The sequence below is a fragment of the Callithrix jacchus genome, chromosome 4 (genome assembly GCF_049354715.1).
Source record: "Callithrix jacchus isolate 240 chromosome 4, calJac240_pri, whole genome shotgun sequence".
Lineage (NCBI taxonomy): Eukaryota > Metazoa > Chordata > Mammalia > Primates > Cebidae > Callithrix > Callithrix jacchus.
In genome coordinates, this window is record NC_133505.1 from 69,671,252 (window position 1) to 69,697,792 (window position 26,541).

The 26,541-nt window shown below is 35.9% G+C and overlaps 1 protein-coding gene across 1 annotated transcript in view; it reads right to left on the bottom strand.

Annotated features, from left to right (window-relative positions):
- Positions 1-26,541, bottom strand: part of EYS (EGF-like photoreceptor maintenance factor) — a 1,911,700-nt gene that overhangs the window by 744,870 nt on the left and 1,140,289 nt on the right. The window contains exons 24-25 of the mRNA XM_035296026.3: positions 15,849-16,039; positions 4,233-4,324 (exon numbers count right to left, since the gene is read on the bottom strand). Of these exons, the coding sequence (XP_035151917.3) occupies positions 4,233-4,324; positions 15,849-16,039 (283 nt within the window). The remainder of the gene's footprint in view (positions 1-4,232; positions 4,325-15,848; positions 16,040-26,541) is intronic.

Here is a 26,541-nt window from a genome sequence, read left to right on the forward strand (position 1 = left end):
ATTTCTGTTACTTGGTTTTTCTTCTACCGTTCTAGCCCCTTTGCTGTACAACTGCTGAGGTCCATCCAGGCCCTGCTTGTCTAGGGTGCACCTATAGCAGCTGCGGAACAGCGAGGGATGCTTCCAGTTTCTTTTTCTGCTCTCTTTGTCCCAGAATGATGTCTGCCAAATGTCAGTCTTATTGATATAGAGGGGTCAGGTTTTGCTTGAGGAGACATTCTGTACTTTGTAGGAGCTCAAGTACTGAGCTGTGAGCTCTGTTGTTCATTCAGGGCTGCTAGGCTGCTATGTTTAGTTCTGCTGCAACCTAACTCATAAAAAAACCCTTTTTTTCTCAGATGCTCTGTCTGGGGGCGGGTTTGGGCTTTCCTTGTGAGTGCCCACCTCGCTGTCCTGCCCAGCTAGGAGGCAGTCTAGTCACTTTTTGCCTGCCGAGGCTCCGCCCTGCTGGTGTGAGGTTCGCCCTTTTGCTGCAGGCTCTGCCCTTCTGCTGTGGTCTCCGCCCTGTTGCCACGGGCTACGCCCTGCAGTGGAGTCTCTCTGTTGTACCAGGTTGCCTCGGCAATGGCAGGCTGCGTCAGCAATGAGCGTGTACCTCAGTAGGGGCTGATTGCCTCGGTAATGGCTGATGCCCCTCCCCCACGGAGCTGCGCTTTAAGAAAACCTTTTCACTGGGAGCGTTTGGAATCGCCGTTTTGTTTGTCGCACTGTGCTACCCCAAACGCTGAGTCCCTGGGATTTCCTGGGCTGGGTCACAGTCCAAGATCCGTTCAGTCTCAAGTTCAGCCCTCTCGGGTCTCAGTTTGCCGGTTCAACAGGGCACCCATAATAGTGCGCTTTTGTATGGAGCGCTGTGGAGCGCCTCTGTGCTCCGGCACGGGCCGGAGCCGCACCGGCTGCCAGCTGCAGCAGCGGAGACCTCTGCCTGGCGTCCCGCGTCTCTTTTATACCTGGGAATTTCCCTGTTCTGTGGGCAACTAAGATCCGTCTGGAAATGCTTCCCCGACTCACCCTCTCCGCGCATCCAACGAGAGCTTCAATCCTGGGTTGGTCTCACAGCGCCATCTTGAGTCCTCCTCCAAGACCCTTCTCTTATATTCATATTCAAGAGGAAAGCCATATTTCAACAATAACAAAATCAAAGAGTGTAAAACTGGGGGTGAAATGTGTGCACACCATTTACCTTTGCTAACAAGAATATGGTAATGGTCAAAAAATTATAGCTTCAACATTGATGAATAGTGTTCAACTCACAATTGAGGTTTTTGCTTTTTTTCCCCCCAGGACTTTATTTTAAAGAAACAGAAAAATAAAACTAATGGAGCTTCACTTTTGTACTTTATAGATGATAATCATGGAGGAAATATATTTCTATAAATTTTTACAACATTAAACACACCAAAGACCTGAGAAGAAATATTTCTGAGTTTAGTTAGATCAGATATAGCCAGGATATCAATTACATTTTGATAAAAATAAAAAGTAACAGTGTATGTAAACTGAAAAAACATTATAGTTATATAACATAAAAGAAAGTGATTTTTTTGGTTAAGTATTCTTAACAGTGACATTTTGTAATAAGGATAGTGAAAAACAGGTATTCTTGGGATTTAAAAAATCTTACACATTTAATATTTCTTTTAAAGAAGACTAGTGTTTTGTTATTTTAAATATACAGCCTGTGTGCTTAGTAGAAACAATTATCAGGTCGGGGGCAGGAGATCTGGGTTCTAATCTTGTTCCCTTACTGACTAGCAGGTGATAGAGAAAGCTGTCCATCTTCTATGAGTCTCAGCTTTCAAATATGCTGTAGGCTGAATTGTGTTTCAGTCAAAATTCATATGTTGATGCACTAGGCATCAGTTCCTGAGAATGCAACTATATTTGGAAATAGGATCTTAAAAGAAGTAACATGCTAAAATGATGTAATTAGACACATTTAATCCAATGTGTCTGGTGTTCTTATTACAAGAGGAGATTAGACCATAGATACATATAAAGGGAAGATGATATGTAGACAAAGGGTGAATACAGCCATCTACAAGCAAAAGGAGACCTCAAAAGAAATCAAACCTGTTGTAATTTTTATTTCAGAATTGTGAGACTAAATTGCAATTGTGATATTAAATTGCCTATAGAATAGTGAGAAAATTAATTTCTGTGGTTGAGCCACCTTGTCTGTGATATTTTATTATGGCAGCCCAGCAACCCAGTGATATACACATTACAAGTTTTATGACGATTAGATGTAGTTATGTGTGTGTAAAGCATATGGTACATGGTAATTGTTAATGTGGGCTAATTAATACTATTTCTTCTGCTAGTAATTTTACTGGACACATCATTTATAATTCTTATCTTTACTTGATCTTGAACATACAGCAGTTCTTTGCTGTTGGGGGGAAAACAGGAATTCAATTCATATTACATTTCTCTAGCTTGGTTCAAGGGACCTGTGACTTCACACTTACAGATTTTGGATTGAGAGCAGCTTTGAGACTGTGTCATTTTCTAGTTATGTCATTATCTGTACTTAATTTCCCTGTCTGTCAGTTTTGCATCTGAAAAATGTAGATAATAATTATAATTGTTTATAGGAATAAATCCATATACGTAATATAATTAGGAATGGACATAAATTGCTGTTAAATAAACTGTAATTATGATTTTTTTGAATATATATTTTTACTCTCTTCCAACCATGCCTGAGGCCAGAATACCTCTGTAGGTTTTCCCTCTGTCTGTCCAAAATACAACCTAACATTTTGCTTCAGGAGCCCGTCTATGTCTTTCATGATTTGATTCTTACTCCCACCCAAGGCTCATGCACTTGCTTCCCTACAGATGATGGTAGTCCCTGCCCAGGGAAATTATGACCATAGCTAAGATGTCATTTTCCAAAGTGCACTGGCCCCAACATTTGTTATTTAGAAGATTAAAATGATGAGGAAAGATGTTAAATGTTGTATGTCTGTGTCATGACACTTTTAAGTATAGTGACACTAAAGCATTAAGAAAACAAACAAAAAAAGATGTTTTATTAAACAGCATCTCAGAGGTCATAAAATGCTTATGTTCATTTTGAGTATTCCAGGGTGGGGGTAGATATGATGTAGGCTTTCCTTGATTTATTTGATAACAAATTATTTTTTGGTCAATTATCTATACACTTCTGTATTCTAGATAATAGAATTTGGGTAGTTCTTGCACAATGAAGGTAGAACTTCCTTAAAACTTCTCATTTAACTTCTTTCCCAGTCTCTGTTCAGGACTCTTTTTCCTTCATTTGTACTGACTTTAAATAAATGTTTCCTTTTACTAAATAATCTATTGCCGAAAAATAATTCAGTCTATATACTGGCTTGTGACTGTGGTATGTGTTTTCAGCATTACTTAAATAAATAAAAAATACATAACAAAAAAGCAGTACATCTATATTAAAAATTGAAATTTAATAAAAGTCAAAGGAGAAAAAGAAAACATTTATTTATTGGATTGGTAAAATGATTATTTCAGATGTCCTAGGGATAGGGTCACCTTCAAACTCGGCTTTTGAAAAACATGAATCATACACCTTAATTACTTGACCTGGATTGTGGTACGCCATTTTAATTTCCTTCTTTATGCTTTTCTGGAAGTTCCACAGTTTCTACACTGAATATAATTTTCTTTATTTATCAAAATAAATTACCAGTTTGTTTGATTTGTTACAACTGCCCTAAAAAAAAAAATATGAGGTGGGTGGATCACGAGGTCAAAAGATTGAGACCATCCTGGTCAACATGGTGAAACCCCATCTCTACTAAAAATACAAAAAATTAGCTGGGCATGGTGGCATGTGCCTGTAATCCCAGCTACTCAGGAGGCTGAGGGAGGAGAATTGCCTGATCCCAGGAGGCGGAGGTTGCGGTGAGCCGAGATCACACCATTGCACTCCAGCCTGGGTAACAAGAGCGAAACTCCATCTCAAAAAAAAAAAAAAAAATGAGGCTTTCATGAATCCTTTGTAAATCTCCTTATGAAAGTTCATTGATAATATAATCCCTATAATATTCTTTTCTCAGTATAATTTTTAGAATATACAGAAAAGCTTGACAAACATTAATTCATACACATGCACATGTTAATACTAATCACGATAACATCAATTTTGAAATGACAAGGACAATATTAAGAGGAATTGCCTTTGCTACTTAATGAGATTAAGTGGAAAAGAAATAAGTATATCCTACCTGATAAGCAGTGTATACTTTTGCCCATCATCCACTCTAATAGTAGTATTAATGCTTTTCAATTTTGCCTCACCGGGACAGTAAAGGTGGTACTGTTGGGAGAAAAAGGTTTGTCCTCAGTTTCTCAGCATGAAATTAATATTTTATTTTCAAAATATTAATATTCAAATATGAATTAATATTAATATTTGTACTGGACTTTATAATTTATCAGTATATTTTACATGTCTTTGGAGAGACATGAAGTTTGAAACTTAAAGACAAGTGATAGCTGAAGGTTTACAACTAGTAAGTTCTAGAATTAATACACATAAATATATGAGTTTTATATAAATACACATGCATACATGTGTACACACACAAATGCACATGTCTAGATTCTTTTTTAATATTCTGAAGAACATGGTTGAGAAAGGCAAGTGCCTCTACTAGCAGAAAGCAAGTATTATTGGAATTGTCTTTACATAATAGCAGTTGAGCAAGGCAAAGAGTGGTTAATACAATTTAGAGGACACTATTAATGTCACAGAAAGGAAACTTCAAGATTGTAAAAATTAACCATTCATTCCAAGCTTCTGAGATGTCAGGTATCTAGGTCCATTTGTAGAATTACTGTTAATGGCAACGAAGATATGATCTAGAGAGGAAAACTTGTGTCTATATCAGGTATGATTGACCAAGCATCCCCAAAAATTCCATGGATATGCTACAGTGGCTTATTAAGCTTCTTAGCAATTACGTGTCTACATGTATATTGATTATACTGTGTCTGTTCTTTCCCAGAGAGAGGCTTTAATGTTTTTATGGGATCTAAAAGTGATCTATAACCCACATGTGTTAAGAAATTCACTTGACTTTGGGAGGCCGAGGCGGGTGGATCACGAGTTCAAGAGATCGAGACCATCCTGGTCAACATGGTGAAACCCCATCTCTACTAAAGATACAAAAAATTAGCTGGGCATGGTGGTGCGTGCCTGTAATCCCAGCCACTCAGGAGGCTGAGGCAGGAGAATTGCCTGAACCCAGGAGGCGGAAGTTGCAGTGAGCCGAGATAGCGCCATTGCACTCCAGCCTGTGTAACAAGAGCAAAACTCCATCTCAAAAAAAAAAAAAAAGAAATTCACTTGAAAAGTGTTTCATAACTTGTGCCCCTAGCTATATTTAAGTTGAAATACCCAAATCCTCTCACATGTAGTCCAAAGATAGAGATAATGCTATATATTTAAATTTTTATGATATTTGGCCTTTGCAAAATACTCCTTTCCTTCATAAGATTATTTACTGTCAGTAGTCTTTAAAAACTCCAATAAGAAACATGAGGAGGAATTATCAGAAACTTGTAGGATTGTGGGTGAAAACATTATATGAACTATCATACTACCAAGACTGATGGATAGCCACTGCTGTCAAATGGGAAAAAAATTAATTTGGCCAGGCATGGTGGCTCATGCCTCTAATCCCAGTATGTTGGGAGGCTAAGGCTGGTGGATCACAAGGTCAGGAGTTCGAGATCAGCCTGACCAAAATGGTGAAACCCTGTCTCTACTAAAAATACAAATATTAGCCGGGCGTGGTGGCATGCACCTGTAATCCCCAGCTAGTCAGGAGGCTGAGACAGGAGAATCATGTCAACCCACCAGGCAGGAGTTGCAGTGAGCCTAGATTGCACAATGGCACTGCAGCCTTGGGGACAGAGCAAGATTCCATCTCAGAAAGAAAAGAAAAAATTAATTCACAATAGGTTAAACATATTTTAGGAACTGTAAAACTAATGAATGGAGGCCTTCCACCCAGATGACTAAAAGGGAGCTTCTCTGGAGTTCAGCTCCCAGGGAGACACAGAACATGAGTGATTTCCATGTCTCTGATCAAGGTACCGGGTTCTTTTCAAAGGGACTGGTTGAACAGCAGGATTAACACCCCCTAAAATGGCAGTGAGAGCAGCCCAAAGAAGGCAAACCAAGAAAAGGCGGGGCTTTGCCCCATCAAGGAAGTGCATCTGGCACAGAGGATTGGAGCTTCACCCCTTCGGTACTTCAATTCAGATACTGTGCTTCACTCCATGACTTCTGCAGTCCACAGTCCAAGAAAACACTGCCTGGCTGAGAACCACCCTGAGTCACATCCCTGGGTGACAGCCCCGACCAGCAGCCAGGTGCTGTGAATTGTCGGCACAGACCAGGGCGGAGACTTAAACTAACACGAAGAAGGCTTGCGAGTTGAGCCGCCTGTCCCACAGAAGGAAGGAGAGTTGAAAGTAGGGAGTTGGAGAATACAGCCAGGCAGGTCTCACCCCCACAAGATTCAGCAAGTGGAAGCCCTCTTGCAGGAGAGTTTCGCAGTTGACACATCAGATTGATCTCCATTCCGGACAAGCCAGCTCGGTAAAGGGAAAGACCTGCCATTGGGAAGGCAGGGATAATCTCACCAGTGTAAAGAAAAACCAGAAGAATAAACAGCAGCCTAGCTGAAACTAACACAGCCCAGGAGTGCCTTCACAGGAAGACAAGGGACAGACTGTCTTAAGCAGCACACTGAACCCTGTGTAAAAGCAGTAAAGCCTCATACAGGAGCAATAACCCCAACTTTAACAGAAAGGACGTCCACTCAGAGACCCCATCCAGTATCATCAACTTCAAAGATCAAAGATAGATAAATCCAAGAAGATGTGAAGAAACTAGTGCAAAAAGTTTTTTTTTTTTTTAAATTATCAAAGTCCAGAGTGCCTCTCCTCTCTGAGAACAAAACAGGACACAGACTGAATTTAACAAACTGACAGAAGTACAGAGCAGGCTTCTGAAGGTGGGTAATAACAAACTTCTCTGAGCTAAAAGATCATGTTCTAACTCAATGCAAAGAAACTAAGAACACTGAAAAAGGGTAGATGAAATGCTAACTAGAATAGTCAGCCTAGAGAAGAGTATAAACAACTTGATGGAGCTGAAAAACACAGCATGAGAACTTTGTGAAGCATACAAAGTTTCAATAGCCAAATTGATCAAGCAGAAGAAAGGATTAGAGATTGAAGATTAACTCAATGAAATATAAAGAGAAGACAAGAAAAGAGAAAAAAGAGTTAAAAGAAATGAACAAAGCCTCCAAGAAATATGAGATTATGTGAAAAGACCTAATCTATGATTGATCAGTGTACCTGAAAAGGACAGGGAGAATCAATCAAAACTGAAAAATACTCTTCAGGATATTACCCAGGAGAACTTCCTGAACCTAGCAAAGCAGGCCAACATTCAAATACAGGAAATACAAAGAAGACCACAAAGATACTCCTCCAGAACCCCAAGGCAATATTTATCAGATTCACCAGGGTTGAAATGAAGGAAAAAATGCTAAGGGCAGTCAGAGAGAAAGGTTGGGTCACCCACAAAGGGAAGCCCATCAGACTCACAGAGGATCTCACGGCAAAAACTCTATAATCCAGAAGAGAGTGTGTGCCAATATTCAATATCCTTAAAGAAAAGAACTTTCAACCTAGAATTTCATATCCAGCCAAAGTAAGCTTCATCTTCATAAGTAAAGGAGAAATAAAATAATTTATGGACAAGCAATTACTGAGAGATTTCATCACCACCAGACCTGCCTTACAAGAGCTCCTGAAGGAAGCACTAAATTAGGAAAGGAACAACCAGTACCAGGCAGTGCAAAAATGAAGCAAATGGGAAAGACAAAGAATGCAATGAAGAAACTGCATCAACCAACGGGCAAAACAAACAACCAGTAACAAAATGACAGGATCAAATTCACACATAACAACATTAACATTAAATGTAAACAGCCTAAATGCCCCAATCAAAAGACACAGACTGGAAAACTGGATAAAACGTCAAGACCTATCAGCGTTCTGTATCCAGGAAACCCATCTCACACGCAAAGACACACACAGACTCAAAGTAAAGAGATGGAAGAAGATGTACCAAGCTAATGGAGAGCCAAAAAAAGGAGCTGCAATCCTAGTCTCTGACAAAATGGACTTTAAACCAACAAAGATCAAAAGAGACAAAGAAGGGCATTACATAATGATAAAATTATCAATATATCAAGAAGAATGAACTATCCTAAATATATATGCTTTCAATAGAGGAGCAATCAGATACATAAAGCAAGTTTTTTACAACATATAAAGAGACTTAGACTCCTGCACAATAATAGTAGGAGACTTCTTAACACTCCACAGTTAATATGAGACAGAAAATCAACAAGAACATCCAGCACTTGAACGCAGATCTGGAACAAGCGAACCTAATAGACATTTACAGAACTCTCCCCTCCAAAGCCACAGAATATACATTCTACTCAGGACCATATCACTCTTACTCTAAAACTGACCACATAATTGGAAGTAAATCACTTCTCAGCAAATGCAAAAGAATGGAAATCATTACAAACAGTCTCTCAGACCACAGTGCAATTAAATTATAACTCAAGATTAAGAAACTAACTCAAAATAGCACAACCTCATGGAAACTGAAAAACTGGCTCCTGAATGTCAACTGGATAAACAATGAAATGAAGGCAGAAGTAAAGATTTTCTTCAAAACCAACAAGAACGAGGACACAATATACCAGAATCTCTGGGACACATTCAAAGCAATGTCTAGAGGGAAATTTATAGCAATAAATGCCCACATGAGAGACAAGGAAAGATCTAAAATAGACACCCTATCATCAAAATTTAAAGAGCTAGAGGAGCAAGATCAAAAAAATTCAAAAGCTAGCAGAAGACAAGAAATAACTAAGATCAGAGTAGAAGTGAAGGAGATAGGGACACAAAAAACCCTTCAAAAAATCAATAAATCTAGGAGCTGTTATTTTAAAAAGATCAACAAAATAAACAGACTGTTAGCCAGATTAATAAAAAGAAAAGAGAATAATCAAATAAATGCAATAAAAAATGATAAAGGGGATATCACCACCGATTCCACAGAAATGCAAACTGCCATCAGAGATTACTACAAACAACTCTATGCACATAAACCAGTAAACCTGGAATAAATGGATAAATTCCTGGCATCCTCCCAAGCATAAAACAGGAAGAAGTTGAAACCATGAGTGGACCAATACTAAGGCTGAAGTTGAGGCAACAATTAATAGCCTACTAACCAATAAAAGTCCAGGTACAGATGAGGTCACAGCTGAATTCTACCAGACATACAAAGAGGAGCTGGTACCACTCCTTCTGAAACTATTTCAAACAATACAAAAAGAGAGAATCCTCCCTAACTCATTTTAGGAGACCAAAATCATTCTGATACCAAAACCAGTCAGAGACTAAACAAAAAAAGAAAACTTCAAGCCAATATCCATGATGAACATGGATACAAAAATCTTCAGTAAAATACTGGCAAACAGATTGCAACAGCACATCAAAAAGCATATCCATCACAATCAAGTAGGCTTCATTCTGGGCATGCAAGGCTAATTTACATATGCAGGTCTATAAATGTAATCCATCACATAAATAGAACCAAAGACAAAAACCACATGATTATTTCAACAGATGCAGAAAAGGCCTTCAACAAAGTTCAACAGCCCTTTATGCTAAATTCTCTATAAACTAGGTATCGATCACAAAATAATAAAAGTATCACAAAATAATAAAAGGTATTTATGACAAACCCAAAGTCAATATCATACTGAACGGGCAAAAACTGGAAGCATTCCCTTTGATCTCTCGCTAGATAAGGATGTCCTCTCTCACCACTCCTATTCGGTATAGTATTGGAAGTTCCAGCCAGAGCAATCAGACAAAAAAAAGAAATAAAAGCTATTCAATTAGAAAAAGAGGAACCCAAAGTGTCTCTATTTGCAGATGACATGATTGTATACTTAGAAGACCCCATTGTCCCAGTCCAAAATCTCCTTAAACTGGTAAGCAACTTAAGCAAAGTCTCAGAATACAAAATCTGTGTGCAGAAATCACAAGCATTCCTACATACCAACAACAAACAGAGAGCCAAATCAAAAGAAAACTCCCATTCACAATAGCTACAAAGAGAATAAAATACCTAGAAACACAACTAACAAAGGATGTAAAGGACCTCTTCAAGGAGAACTACAAAGCACTGCTCAAGGAAATAAGAGAGGACACAAACAGACAGAAAAATATTCCATGCTTATGGTTAGGAAGAATCAATATCGTGAAGATGGCCATACTGCCCAAAGTAATTTATAGATTCAATGCTGCCCCCATCACACTACCCATGACCTTCTTCACAGAACTGGGAAAAACCACCTTAAACTTCATATGGAACCAAAAGACAGCCCACATAGCCAAGACAATCCTAAGCAAAAAGAACAAAGCTGGAGGCATCATGCTGCCTGACTTCAAACTATACTACAAGGCTACAGTAATCAAAACAGCATGGTACTGGTACCAAAACAGAGATACAGACCAATGAAACAGAACAGAGGCCTCAGAAGTAACACAACATATCTACAACCATCTGTTCTTTGACAAACCTGACCAAAACAAGCAATAGGGAAAGGATCCCCTGTTTAATAAATAGTGTTGGGAAAAATGGGTAGCAATGTGCAGAAAGGAGAAACTGGACTCTTCCTGACACCTTATACTAAAATTTACTCCAGATGGATAAAAGATTTAAACATAAACCTAAAACCATAAATTCCTAGAAGAAAACATAGGCAAAACCATTTAGGACATAGGCATAGGCAAGGACTTCATGACGAAAACACCAAAAGCATTGGCAACAAAAGCCAAAATAGACAAATGGGATCTAATGAAACTCCAGAGCTTCTGTACAACAAAGGAAACAATCATTAGAGCAAAACAGCAACCAACAGAATGGGAAAAAATTTTTGCAGTCTAACCATTTGACAAAGGGTTAATATCCAGAATCTACAAATAACAGGGGAAAAACAAACAAACCCATCCAAAAGTGGGTGAATGATATGAGCAGACACTTTTCAAAAGAAGACATATATGAAGCAAACAAACATGAAAAAATACTCATCATCACTGGGCATTAGAGAAATGAAAATCAAAACCACATTGAGTTACCATCTCATGCCAGTTAGAATGGTTATCATTAAAAAATCTGGAGACAACCAATGCTGGAGAGGATGTGGTGAAATAGGAACACTTTTACACTGTTGGTGGGAGTATAAATTAGTTCAACCATTGTGGAAGACAGTGTGGCAATTCTTCAAGAATCTAGAAATAGAAATTCCATTTGACTCTGCAATCCCATTACTGGGTATATACTCAAAGGACTATAAATTGTTCTATCATAAAGACACATGCACACAAATGTTCACTGCTGCACTGTTTACAATAGCAAAGATCTGGAACCAACTCAGATGCCCATCGATGATAGACTGGACAAAGAAAATGTGGCATATATACACCATGGAATACTATACAGCCATAAGAAAGGATGAATTTATGTCCTTTGTTGGGACATGGACTAATGTGGAAACCATCATTCTCAGCAAACTGACTGAAGAACAGAAAATCAAATGCCACATGTTCTCACTCAGAGGTGGGTGTTGAACAATGAGAACATGTGGACAAAGGGAGGAAAGTATCATACACTGGGGTCTGTTAGCGGGTACTAGGGGAGGAACAGCAGGGAATGGTGAGGGTGTGGAGGGGTAATGTGGGCAGAAATGCCAGGTATAGGTGATGGGGGGAAGGAGGCAGCAAATCACCTTGCCATGTATGTACCTATGCAACAATCCTGCATGATCAGCATATGTACCCCAGAACCTAAAGTACAATAATAATAATAATAATAATTATAATATTATAATATATAATAAATATTATTATTATTATTATTATTAATGGGTGAAAAGAGGTATCTTTCCCTTTGGTTTTATGTAAAAGAAAAAATATATACTTATATGTCTATAATGATTACTATTATTTGCTGAATTGTAATACTTTGTCAATCTCCATTTTTAAAAAATTTAAGATCATTTACTCTATAACTAGATGATCAGAGTTTAAATCCAGCTCTGTTACTTAGGAGTTTTGAGACTTTACATGTGCCTTGTGCTGAAATCTACTAATGGGGTAATAACAATTTTTGTTTGATTTAAATTAGTAAATGAAAAAATATTGTGAAGTAAATATTACGAATGGTCAAATAAGTCAATCAAAGTAGAACACACAGAATTATACCTGGGACATAATCATATATGAAGGCTAGTTTTTTGTTTGTTTGTTTTTGGCTCCAATTCCCAGGCTTGAGTGCCATGTGCTATCTCTGCTCATTGCAACCTCCTCCTCCCAGGTTCAAGCAATTCCTCTGCCTCAGTCTCCGGAACAGCAGGGATTACAGGCACACACCACCACACCTGGCTAATTTTTGTATTTTTCGAGACATGGTTTCACTATGTTGGCCAGGCTAGTCTTGAACTCCTGATTTCAAGTGATCTCCCCCCTCAGCCTCCCCATGTGTGGGCATTACAGGCCTGAGCCTGTTCGCCTAGCCCAAGGCTAGCTATTTTTGCTCTGCATCCTACAAAGATTCTGTAAAAAACTGAGGCTATCAGAGTTTGACTGTATTACATATGCTCTTCTAAATCTCTTAAGGATGGCAAATCAGGAATTTTCACTGTTGCATAACTCCAAATAGCAATGTTCTTTTTACTACACATCACTGCTTCCTTGGAATAATTTAGAAGAAATCTCAGCATTATTCTATCATCATGATTTAAAAATTTTTCTTGATCTGCCGTGATTTGTGAGCATATGCTTCAATTTCCTCATCTATTTTAAAAGTATAATTTTACATGGAAAGTATTTGCATTACAATTTACACAAAGATATATTTATATTTTCACTTTTAAAGTTATAATTTGACCTATACAAATTCTAGAAATGCAGAATTGTTTATAAAATGCTTTTTTAAGGAAATCTGGGTTTTTAGAAAAGTTTAGTTTAACACACTTAATTTTTTAAATATTACTTTGGATCATTTGCATACTGAGGAGATAAGTAGATACGTCCATCATTGAGATTCAAGTATGATTTAATCCATTAAATATTCATAACTGTGTCACAAATCACTGTGCCTCTCTGGATGAAGGCCAATCACTTCTTCTCAGTTTCTACCTCTGAATAATGGGGATAATAATAGGATGTTACCTACATCATATAGTTTTGCTTGTTAGTTTTGCCTTGGAATGATAATGCTTATGTTGACACTTGTAAAGTGCTTTTATTAATTTGTGATGTAATTATTTTATAAACATTAGCTATTGTTTTATCCATAATATATAGCAGCTAGTTGTAACAGAAAAAATCAAGTTAATAAAATTGTCTATTAAATACTTTATATGTTTTATTTTGACAGTCCTGAGTATGACAGGAAATTAATAAGCCTTAGTAATGCCTAAAAATAATATTCTAATATATTAGAACAAGTTATGGAAACTAAGTTAGATACTCAGTTGCAGTTAAATTAACAGATGAAAAAAAAATGTGCTAAGAGGAGACATTCTGGGACCAATGGTCAATATTATATGTGCTTGATAACTTTTTACATTAAGTTTCTACATTTTTCCTGGTTCTTATAAGGCTAATGGAGATTTTTGGCCTTAATTGAGAAAAATACTATAGCACAGGGATCAGCAAATGTTTTCTTAAAGGGTCAGATTGATGGTTGATGATTCATTACAGTATTTTATTTATTATATAATTCTATTTTTTCTTCTGGTTTCACCTGTTCTTGTTATTATTTTAAATCATTTGAAAGCAACCTGTGGCATACATAGTGGGTCTGGTTTGCCACTGAATCCTTACATCCTAGAATAGTGACTGATGGTAGATATTTGTTCAATGAATGAGTAAACAAATATCTGAATGAATTATATGCATTTCTGCATAGAATTCTCTGCTATGTTTGGTTGGCATTTATTTATGATATAAATTGTGTTAAATGCCGTATATTTATTTTATTACTTAAGAAACAGCATTTAAAGAAATCAAAGTAAGGGAATTGCCTATTTAAATAAAAAGGTATAACTCATCCTTTCATGGAAATTCACAACATGTACACTACGATCACATCATAAAAGAAATGGTAGACAAAATACAGTTATTATGTTTCATATATTAGAATTATATGAGTTAATTAACTTGTTGTTCTGAGTTAAAACCTTTCTACAACAATGATTGGGATGACTTCCCTAAACCAAGTATTCAGAGCAGGAATATAAATCAATTTGTTAAGGTGGAATGATGTTGGGAAAACTTGGCTTCAAGTCAAAGTTGGCTTCAAAATGCTATTAGCTGCATAATCTTGGACTTTTGAAAGAAGCTTGTTATAATGCTCACCAAGTGCAAAGTCCACAATGTCAACCTTTTTGATATCATAGTCCCTTTGCATTCTTAACAATTATTGAGAACTCCAAAGAGTTTTTGTTAATTGGGTTGTGTCTGAAGCTGGAAACCATCATTCTCAGCAAACTGACACAAGAACAGAAAATCAAACACCACATGTTCTCACTCATAAGTGGGTGTTGAACAATGAGAACACATGGACACAGCATTACACACTGGGGCCTGTTGGGGGGTGTTGGGGTTGGGGAGGCATAGCAGGGGGTAGAGGGATTGGAGGGAGAAATACCTAATGTAGATGACGGGGAATGGATGCAGCAAACCAGCATGTCATGTGTATACCTGTGTAAAAATCCTGCACGATCTGCACATGTACCCGAGAACTTAAAGCATAATATATAAAATCAGGTAAAATAAAAAAATATTTACAATGCTAAATATTACAATGGACATTTTGAAAATACAAAAATACATAATAAAATAATACATTAGCAATTAGAGCAAGGACTTTATTGTGTGTCCTGTAGCCTCAGGGAAACTCCACTATACACTTACTAGAGTAAAAATGAAAAAGGCAAATAACACCTCTTGCCTACAGAGAAAACGTATGAAAACAGGTTTTCTCTTCAGGACCCTCTAAAAAAATCTTGGGACTGCTTAGGGGTTCCCAGGATTCACCTGCCCTTAAGGTTATAAAAACAGTAACAATTATTGTCATTAGGAAATTGAGAAATTGAGAAACTGGCCAATAAAAAAGTAGAATAAAAGTTAAAAATAAGGAGAGAAAAAAGAGACAATAAATGTTAATTCAAATTATGTACTGTTTGAAATATAAATATCTAAATATTTATCTATAAACTGATCTATCTGTATGAGTGTAAATTTTTCTCTCTACATTATATGAGTTTCTTAACCACTCTATTTTGCCTTCTGAATGCTATTCTAATTAGGTATATTTTTCAGAAAAAAATAGAGATATTTTGAGCAAAATATTCTGACAAGTAAATGTTTAAAATTTATAAATATGTGATTAATGAAACCCAGTTAGCTTATTTTTTGAATAAGCTGCTAACCACTTTATATTATTGTTAAATCATTTTTTGAGTGAAAAATACTTGATTGTTGTTGGTTCATATATAGATGTATATATGTAAATAAAATATAGAGTTTATTTATATGTATATATAAATAAAATATAGAGTTAAGTTTAAATTTTATTTTGAAAATAACCAATAAAGCACAGAATTAGAACAACTTTGTAAATTTTAAAAAATTAAATGAACTGAGTAACTTACCTTTAAGGTACCATTTTCAATAAACAATTGAATAGACAATCCATCTACTAAATTTGAGTCTTGCTTGTAATAGAGCAGGAGTCCATAGGAGCTGAAGGTCTGAAATTCTAGGTAGATGTTATTTTGTGGATTTAAAAGCACATTCTGAAATTCTAGATAGGAATCTCCATAATAACGAACACAGCTGAAATCTGTGGAGTCAGAAAGAACATACAATTTAGGTTGAAATAAATATTCAATACTTAGGTTTCACTTTATTAACATAGCATATGTTTTCTGGATGGCTCATATTTGACTCTTTCCTGCCTCTTTCAAGCCCAGGCACTTATTTCCTTTGGAATATTCATAGCAATTGTGTCATGATTTCTTTGTATTTGATGGCTTCATGACAAACCTCATTGTAAGGCAAGGAAGTCAAGATGATTACTCTTCAACACTGCTTTTACTTAGATTTTATGTTACAGGTTAACAGAAAAAAAGCATATTTTCTAAATATACACTTATTTGTTCTTTATATAAGATATTGATACAAAATTATGATCAACATTATTAATAATTTGATTAGGGAGATTTGTGAGGAAATGATAGATATTATTGAGAAGCAGAAAAATTCTTAAACTTTTGTATCAACACTAAATTACATGAGCTTCTTAACAACTCTCTCTCACCTTCTGAATGATATTCTAATTAGCTGTAGTGCTTCAGAAAGAAATGACACTTTGAGCAAAATACTACAAAATTAATTTTCTTAAATTTATAAAATTTATAAAACTACGTTATCTTGTTTTGAGTAAGTTGTTAACTACTTTATTTCAAATCATCTTTTTTGCTTGCTAAATATTGGATTGATTGCTGTTGGCTGATGATTCCTGAAACAAATGATTTGAATATCACCTTTCTTCCAGTTCCTTTTTTATTTTGCTATTTTCATGACCTCCCCAATACAAGCTTTCATTCTCTTTTAAAACTTTCCAATTATGTATAACTACTAGAAAATATTATTTATAAAACAATGTTTTAGTTTGTTGTCTATTATAATATATAATATTCATTTTTGAATCTGTGCTTTAAAAGTTCAAGAAATTTATATCCTAAGTGTGCTATCTTTATTTGGAATTTTTAATGAAGCTTTAGAATTACTCATTTTGCTACATTTTCCATCTTGTAACAATTTCTAAAGAAATAATCAGCTAAGCCTCAAATTATTTTTTTTAACTAGAAATAAGAAGGATTAAAATACTGCCAGGAAACATTTGTACTTTATAGACATAAAAGCGTGTGTGTGTGTGTTTAATCAAGGACTGACTTCATTAGTGAAGGACAGCTTAATGATTGAAAAAATAACAATGTCCTTTCAATTTTGGCATTCTAATTTTTTCAGTTGTTAAATGATAGGTACATTTTTTTTCCTTGTAGAGTTTCAATGGTGATGTTAAAAGAATAATACAGTAATATTTTATACAACAAGAAAGTGTTTTAAAGATTTCAGGCATTTATTTTAACTAATTGAGAATAGAGTCACATATCAGTTTGATTTAAAGTTCAAGTTGTGAAAGAGCATTAAATATTTTCAAAAACTAACATTACAACAAAAATCCAATCTTGATAAAATTAAAACAAACTACTATATACAGGAGTTCTTCAAAAAGTTCACATAAACTCTGTTTTATTTAAAAGCTATGGATGAATTTCACTCATCATGACATGTCTGAACAGAAACTATCTTGAGTTACTACAAAGAATAAGACATCTGTTTGAAAAGAGCCCCTATCGCAGCAACATGAATTCCGCTAAAATTGAATCAAGAAGAAATATCAAGTTTATGATGAAGTTTGAATGTAAGAATGGTAAAAATCACTGAAGCTTTGCAAAAATTTATTGGAACAATGCTCAAAAGAAATTCGCAGTTTACAAGTGAATAACTTGTCTTAAGAAGAGACAAGACTATGTTGAAGATGAATTCCTTAGTGGTTGATCATTCACATCAATTTGCAAGGGAAAATTTAATCATATTCATGCCCTAATTGAAGAGGACAAATAATTAATAGTAAAAACAATAGCCAATACCATAGACATCTCAACTGGTTCAGGTTACACAACTCTGAATGGAAAATTAATGTTGAGCAAACTTTCCACTCAGGGGCTATCAAAACTGTTGTGCCCAGATCAGCTGCAGACTAGAAGAGAGCTTTCAATTGAAATTTTAAATAAATAAGATCAAGATCTTTAAGTATGTCTTTGAAGGGTTGTAAAGGAGATGAAACATAGTTCCACTAGTATGATATTGAAGACAAAGTACAATCAAAGCAATGGCTATTAAGAGGTGGATGCGGTCCAGTCAGGTCAAAAGTGGACCAGTGAAAATTAAACATCATTGATATGGTTCGGCTCAGTGCCTCCACTCAAATCTCATCTTGTGACTCCCACAATTCCTGTGTGTTGTTGGAGGGACCCAGTGGGAGATGACTGAATCATGGAATGGGCTTTTCCCGTGCTGTTCTTGTGATAGTGAATTGTTCTCACAAGATCTAATGGTTTAAAAAACAGGATTTGCCCTGCACAAGCTCTCTTTGCCTGCTGCCATCCACATAAGACATGACTGCTCTTCCTTGCTTCCACCATGATTGTGGGGCCTCCCCAGCCATGTGGAACTATAAGTCCAATAAACCTCTTTCTTTTGTAAATTGCCTAGTCTTTGGTATGCCTTTATCAGCAGCATAAAAACAGATTAATACAGTAAACTGGCACCAGTAGAGGGAGCAATGCTGAAAAGATATCCAAAAATGCAAAAGTAAGTTTGGAACTGGGTAACAGGCAGAGGTTGGAGCACTTTGGAGGGCTCAGAAAAAGATAGGAAAATATGGGAAAGTTTGAAACTCCCTAGAGATTTTTTGAATGGCTTTGACTAAAATGTTGATAATTATACGGACAACAAATTCTGGGCTGAGGTGGTCTAAGAAGGACATGAGGAACTTGCTGGGAAATGGTGCAAAGGTGACTCTTGTGTTTTAAAAAACAGACTGGCAATATTTTGCCACTGCCCTAGAGAACTGTATAACTTTATAGCTGAGGAAGATGATTTAGGGTATCTGGCAGAAGAAATTTGTAAGCAGCAAAGCACTCAAGATGTGAGTTGGGTGCTGTTAGAAGCATTCAGTTTTATAAGGGAAGCAGAGCATAAAAGTTTAGAAAATTTTCAGCCTCGCAATGTGATAGAAAAGAAAATCCCATTTTCTGAGGAGAAATTCAAGTGCACTGCAGATATTTGCATAAGTAACTAGATGCCAAATGTTAGTGCTCCAAGATAATGGGGAAAATATCTCCAAAGCATGACAGAGGGTTTTATGGCAGCCCCTCCCATTTCAGGCCTGGAGGTCTACGAAGAAAATGTCGTTTTGTGGGCTGGACTAAGGGTTTCTCTATTGTGCATAGTCTAGGGACTTGGTGCCCTGTGTTCCAGTTGCTCCAGCCATGACTAAAAGGAGCCAAGGTGCAGCTCCAGCTGTTGCTTCAGAGGGTGGATTCCCCAAGCCTTGGCAGCTTCCATGTGGTGTTGAGCCTGTGGGTGCACAGAACCACTGAGGTTTGGGAACCTTCATCTAGATTTCAGAAGATGCAGGGAAACATCTGAATGCCCAGGCAGAAGTTTCCTTTGGGGCGAGGTCCTCATAGATAACCTCTGCTAGGGCAATACAGAAAGGAAATGTGGGTGGGAGCCCCACCACAGAGTCCCTACATACTGGGGCACCACCTAGTGGAGCTGTGAGAAGAGGGCTACCATCTCCAGACCTCAGAATGGAGATGCACTCACAGCTTGTACTGTGTGCCTGGAAAAACTGCAGATACTCAATGCCAGCCCATGAATGTAGCCAGGAGGGAGGCTGTACCCTGCACAGCCACCGTGGTGGAGCTGCCCAAGACCATGGGAGCTACCTCTTGGATGTGAGACATGGAGTCGAAGAAGATCATTTTAGACCTTTAAAATTTGACTGCCCTGCTAGATTTTGGACTTGTATGAGGACTGTAGCCCCTTGTTTTGGGCCAATTTTTTCCCATTTGGAATGGCTGTATTTACCCAATGCCTGTAGCCCCATTATATCTAAGAAGTAACTAAATTGCTTTTGATTTTACAGGCTTATAGGTGAAAAGGACTTGCCTTGTCTCCGATGAATCTCTGGACTGTGGACTTTTGAGTTAATGCTCAAATGAATTGAGACTGGGGGACTATTGGGAAGGCCCAGTTGGTCTTGAAATGTGAAGATATGAGTTTTGGAGGGGCCAGTGGTGGAATGATAAGGTTTGGCTCTGTGTCATCACCCAAATCTCATCTTGTAGCTCTCATAATTCCCACATGTTGTAGGAGGGACCTGGTAGGAGATGACTGAATCATGGGGGTGGTACTTTCCCGTGCTGTTCTTATGATAATGAATGTGTCTCACAAGGTCTGATGGTTTTAAAAGTGAGAGTTTCTCTGCACAATCTCTCTTTTGCCTATTACTAACCACATAAGATGTGAGTTGCTCCCCCTTGTCTTCTGCCATGATTGCGAGGCCTCTCCAGCCATGTGCAACTGTAAGTCCAATAAACCTTTTTCTTTTGTAAATTGCCTAGTCTCAGTTATGTCATCAACAGCAGCATGAAAACAGACTAATACAATCATGAAAAACATTTTTTGGGGGATGCTCAAGACATTTTTCTTATTGACTTTCTAGAGGGCCAAAGAAGGATAACATGTTCCTTTTATTAGAGTATTTTAAGAAAGTTAGCCAAAGCTTTAGCAAAAAAATGCCCAGGAAAGTTTCACCATAGAGTACTCTCCACCATGGCAATGCTTCTGCTTATTCTTCTCATTAAATCAGAAGTAATTTTGATAGTTTCAGTAGGATATCATTAGGCATCCACCTTACAGTTCTGATTTGCCTCCTTCTGACTTCTTTTTTTTTTTCTAATCTTTAAAAAATGTGTAAAGGGTATCTATTTTTCTTCAGTTAGTAATGTAAAAAAGGCTGCAGTGACATGGGTAAAGTCCCAGGACACTCATTTCCTTAGAGATGGATGAAATGTCTGGTATCATTGCTTACAAAATATGTTGGTCTTGATGAGATTTATCCTGAGAAATAAAGCTTATTTTTAAAATGCTTATCTAATTCAATTTCTCACAACATTTTGAAGTCTTTTCATATTATTTTATAGCTTTTAGAAAGAAATATATTGCCTGACAATAGGTAACTCAAGAACTCCTTAGTATTATTAAGATATGTATTTTATAGACTAAATTAAAAAAAATTAGTGGCTTTTGCATTATGTGACTAATTATCTGTATAGAAACCCACATAGGCACTCAATTGTAAAGTACTTGAGAGATTGTTGGGTTTATGATTCTATTCCAAGAACCTAGCACAATACCTGATTTTGTTAAGCATGTGGAAGCACATAATATAGCATGGATGTTTGTCCCCTACAAATCTCACATTGAAATGTAAACCCCAATGTTGGAGGTGGAGAGGGCTGATCCTTCATGAATGGCTTAGTACAATCCTTGCAGTAATGAATGAGTTCTCACTCTGAGTTCACATGAGATATGGCTGTTTAAGAGAGTGTGGTACCTCCTCTCTCTCTCTCGTTTCCTTTCTTGCCAATCACCTTGCCTTTCACTTCACCTCCACCGTGATCCCTGAGGGCCTCACCAGAAGCCAAGCAGATGATGGGGCTATGCTGGTACAGCCTGCAGAACCATGAACCAATTAAACGTCTTCCTTTCGTAAATTACCCAGCCTTAGGTATTTCTTGATAGCAATCGAAAAACAGGTGAACACACTATCTAATGGAAAATATAAATGCTTTTGTTTAAATGTGCTTTGAAAATTATATAGTTAAATACAGATTTTTAAGTCAGGAAGATATTTTGCATAGTGTCTTCAATCATATTTGTGGTGTTTTATATTCAAATATATAAGTACAGATTTTATTTTATACTTCCTTCAGCAAAAATTTTAAACAGGTGTGAATAATGGTTATAGCAAGCATGGAACAGTTTTGTGAAGAAAAGATAAATACAGAGATTATTTTCACTAATAATGGGCTAAAGGAAAATAATAATTCTATATATTTTTGTTATATAGAATTAAATAATAAATTTTTACATTTACCTTCCTAAATAGAGGAATCTTTATCTGAATTGTATGCATGTGTATTGTGATTATATATATAATTTTGTATGCTTTTGGTACAAATAACCAGAAATGCCAATTCCAAATAGTTTCTGCAATAAAGAAATGAAATAGCTTACATAAAAGAAAGTTCAAGAATAGGGTGGGTTTCCTGATGGATGTATGTTTATGCGAAAGCTTAACTGACTTCTCATAAAAGACCTAGTTTACTTCTGTCTCTACTCTGATATTCACAGGCTGAGTTTTAATATGAGACTTTCTTTCCTCATGATTCCAATGTGATGGGCATCACTCAGTTTCCAATACCATGCTTCTGTCATAAGAGGAAGAAGGAACTGTCTCAAGTTAAAGTGAACCTTTCCTAGAAGTTAACTGGCTGTAACTGGGTGATGAATGAAGCCCTCTGCTGGATATGAGGATGGGGTCAGCTTCCACTGAGAGCTAATAGACAGGACAATGGGCGAAACTAGTATTCTGTTAGGAGGAAAACCTCAAATCGAATTCCAGTATTTCTCCAGATTCATGAATTATTTCCAGGCTAATATCTGATTGTCAGAGACTTAAGATGCAGAATTACATGTCTAGGTTAAAGATGTTAACTTTCATCTTCGACTTCCTGTCTCTGTTTCTCTTTTCATACAGTAGCTCTTGCCTTTATTTCTAGAAATTTATATTGAGTTTATGGATGAGTCTAGCCACTTAAAAATTTACTTGAAACATGGTTGTTGCTAGATGGGTAGTTGCCAGTTTTTTCCTTTTTTTACATGTAATAATTTTTTAACTTTCACTATTAGCCACTTCCATTGCTTGACAAGGAAACATAAAAAGCTGTCTAAGAGAAAAAGCAGGAATCAACGACCCTTCCCCCTCTACTGCAACAAAGAGAGGTTTTTTAATAGAATAAAAAATAATAGAATATATATATTTTAGAAGAAATAAATAATAGAGACTGTGAAGTATATGTGTGTATATATGTATATATAAAACAAACAAGATAAATAACTATAATATTTCTCTTAGATAAATTATGAACATTTACTCGAACACCACATATTCCTTTTAATAAAAGAAATATATATATTTTTAAAGTGTAAAAGAATCTTAGCTTGGGACTTTTTCTTGGCTTTGTTTGTTTTGGTTAGCAGATCATAAAATTCTCCATCAGTTTTAAGGAACCAATCTTTTTATAGTTAGTGTTTCTACATACAAGATTAAATGTGAAAGTTGGAATATTATGAGACAATAATTAAATACTAGGATTTTTCTATGAAACTGATAGTTGGATAATTATTCTGTAGTGATAGTTTGATAATTATTCTGTAGTGATTGGGTAGCTTAAATAAAGATATATATGTTTTAGCCCCATATCTGGGCATTATTGCCTGTATAGTATAATCCATAATTAATTGCTCCAAGAAAGAGTAATTATGTATTTGCTCTCTGCAGTATGTATCATTAAATAAATGTTAGAAAATATTTTTGCAACCAAAATGTAAAATGACCACTTTTTCCAGGTTTCTTGAAAGCAGTATCTAAGAAATAATAATGGAAATTGATAATGTATGTGCAACATTTTCTTTTAAATGGAGTGTTATTTTGAGAAAAAAAATTTATGACACTTGAATATAATTAATATTGAAATGCTTACTGTGCTGTTTATTAAGAAAGCTGTATCACATCTTGATTTTTGATTCTAATAGTAAGAAGATCAGCAACTGTGTATTAGCTACAGATACTGTCTGTAACTTGGGGCTCTTAGTGTTATCTCTATAAAGAGGAGCTTGAACTTTATCATTACAAAATCTCTGCATATTTAATTCTTTATACTTCTGTGTGCTACAAATTGCCTCTAATTCACCTTAAAATCCAGCTTTACATAATCCATTTTAGTTGATTACAATTAGCTTAATACCCACGTACAGAGCAGGATAAGTAAGAAAATTAGCATTTATCTGTTTACTATGTGAAAGGTTTATTAGGAGTTTTACATATGCTTCTTGAAATAATGATTTTTTTTTCCTGGCAATGTAAAGATTTATGTTATATAAAAATATTTCAAAATAAGTTATGAAGCATTTTTTCTTTAATAGATTTACGCAGATTCATTAGCACATTCATTGTTAAGTCACAATTTATAATAAAGCATAATGTTTTAGAGAAAGTATTAATCACAAAATGCCAAAAAAATTTACAAAACAATCAACAATACTGAAATTAAAAACTAGACTACCCAGTTTAAGATTTCAGAGACTCTTCAATGTGGCTAAAGGAAATATATAAGCAATAGTGGCAGAGTATATGAAAATAGATGATTGCAAGGAAATCTCCAGAAGAACTAGTACAGTAGTTGGACAATTTTCATTTTTTTCTGAAAGCAGTCAATTGTCTTTTTGAAGGGAAGCAAAACATATATAATCATATTTTTCTTCACCAGTAAATTGAGGTAAGTTAGAAAAAATATTATTTAATAGCAACCTGTAAGGATAGGAAGTAACTTTCTAAAATAAAAATCAAATCATGAAACTCCACTGCTTAAAAACATTTTTTGTCGGTTGCCTATGACAAAACTGTTTAGTATTCACTCTGCATAGAATCTTTCCACCCCTGCCTTTGGCCTTGCAATGCAGAATACCAATTATTTTAGGATAACATACAAAACAATCATCCTTCCTTTATTCATCTGTGTTACTAGCTCTGTCAGGCAGTGTTCTTCCATGTACATGAATCTGTTTCTGGACTCATTATCCTATTCCATCTGACAGAATGTCAACCATGAACCAATCAAACACGGAGTTAACTGGCTTTATGATGAGTTTTTTTTTATCGGATAGGTCAAGTTCTGGATATTGTTCTTCTTCAGGATTGTGTTGCTTTATGTTTGCCCTGTGCCCTTTAATATAAATATTGAAATCAGCTACATATGCAGGCATTGTATTAAATTGCTTAAAAACTCATTAGTAATTGATTTGAATTCCACTATTTTACAGAAAATGTGTAAGTACACTTGACCTTTGAATATGCATCTGATCTGTGCAGGTACACTTATATGCTAACTTTTTTCTATAAATGCATTCTGTACTCCCAATTGGTAGGTTCTGTATCTGCAACCAAGTGCCCACCAAAAATGCAATATGTATACTTGTGGTATAAGAAATCTATATATAGGGTTGGGTAGGGGACTTTCCATATAGAGAGGTTCTACTGGATTTTGTGGTGCCAACTGCATTACTCACAGATTTTGGTAGTGGTGTGTGTGGGGGTTCTGGAAGCAATGCCCACCGCTAAGGGATAGGTAGGGATAACTCTAATTTATATCCTTGTGATACTTTATCTTCTTGTATGTGGATGTAGTGATGTCTCCCTTAACAACTGCTACTATAACATTCTTCATGTAGTTTCATAATTTCTCTTCATAAAGAGCATGTGCTTACTTTCTCAAGTTAACTTACAGAAATCTTATTAATTTGTTGCCATTTTAAAATAGTTTATAACACATATTTAACTCATATTTATGTACAGATGTGCAATTCTTTTATATATTAAGCAGCCTTGTTGAACTCTTCTTTTTATTTATTTATTTGTGTGTATGGAGACAGGATCCTGCTATGTTGCCCAAGCTGATGTGGAATTCCTGGGCTCAGGCAATCCTCCCTTATTTTTAATAATATTATATCATTTGTGAACAATGAGACCTTTCTAATTCTTAAAATAGTTTATTAGTTTATTGCTCTGCCTAGAACCTTCAGAAATAACATTAAACTGAAATAATGTCAATAAGATTCCTTTTCTTGTTTTGATTTTTTAGGTAAGACTTTTAAGCTTTCACATTTGAGTTTAAAGTTTTCTATTCTTTTATTTATTGTTATTTTACTTTAAGTTCTCAGATATATGTGGAGAACGTGCAGGTTACATAGGTATACATGTGCCATGGTGGTTTGCTGCACCTACCAACCCTTCATCTAGAAACCTAAGCCCTGCATGCATTAGTTATTTGTCCTAATGCTCTCCCTCCCCTTGACCCCTACCCCCAACAGGCACCAGGGTGTGATGTTCCCCTCCCTGTGTCCATGTGTTCAACTCCCACTTATGAGTGAGAAAACATGGTGTTTAGTTTTCTGTTCCTGTGTTAGTTTATATTTATGGGATATTGGAGAAATCTTTTAACCTCTTTGAGTCTTTCAGTTTCAATACCATGTCAATGAGAGGGTCATTGTGCTACACTATATAAGAACATTAGATATTAGAATTTGCTCCAGTTTATATTTACAGAAGACAATTATTCTTGTAATGAAATAGAAAGTTTCTGCCACAAAGATTTCATTTATAAAGTGGGTTTTTTTTGCAGGCATGTGCTCTAAATTTTTCTGAGGCATGTATTTGGAAAAGTCTGAATCACATGGCATTATCATATTAAACAGATCTGGAAGGAGCCCTAAGGATTCCACTGTGGAACATAAAGGGTTCTCATTTCCCATTATTATAAAAGCAGCTTACATTTTTACCTGTTTCATTGTTAAGGCTAT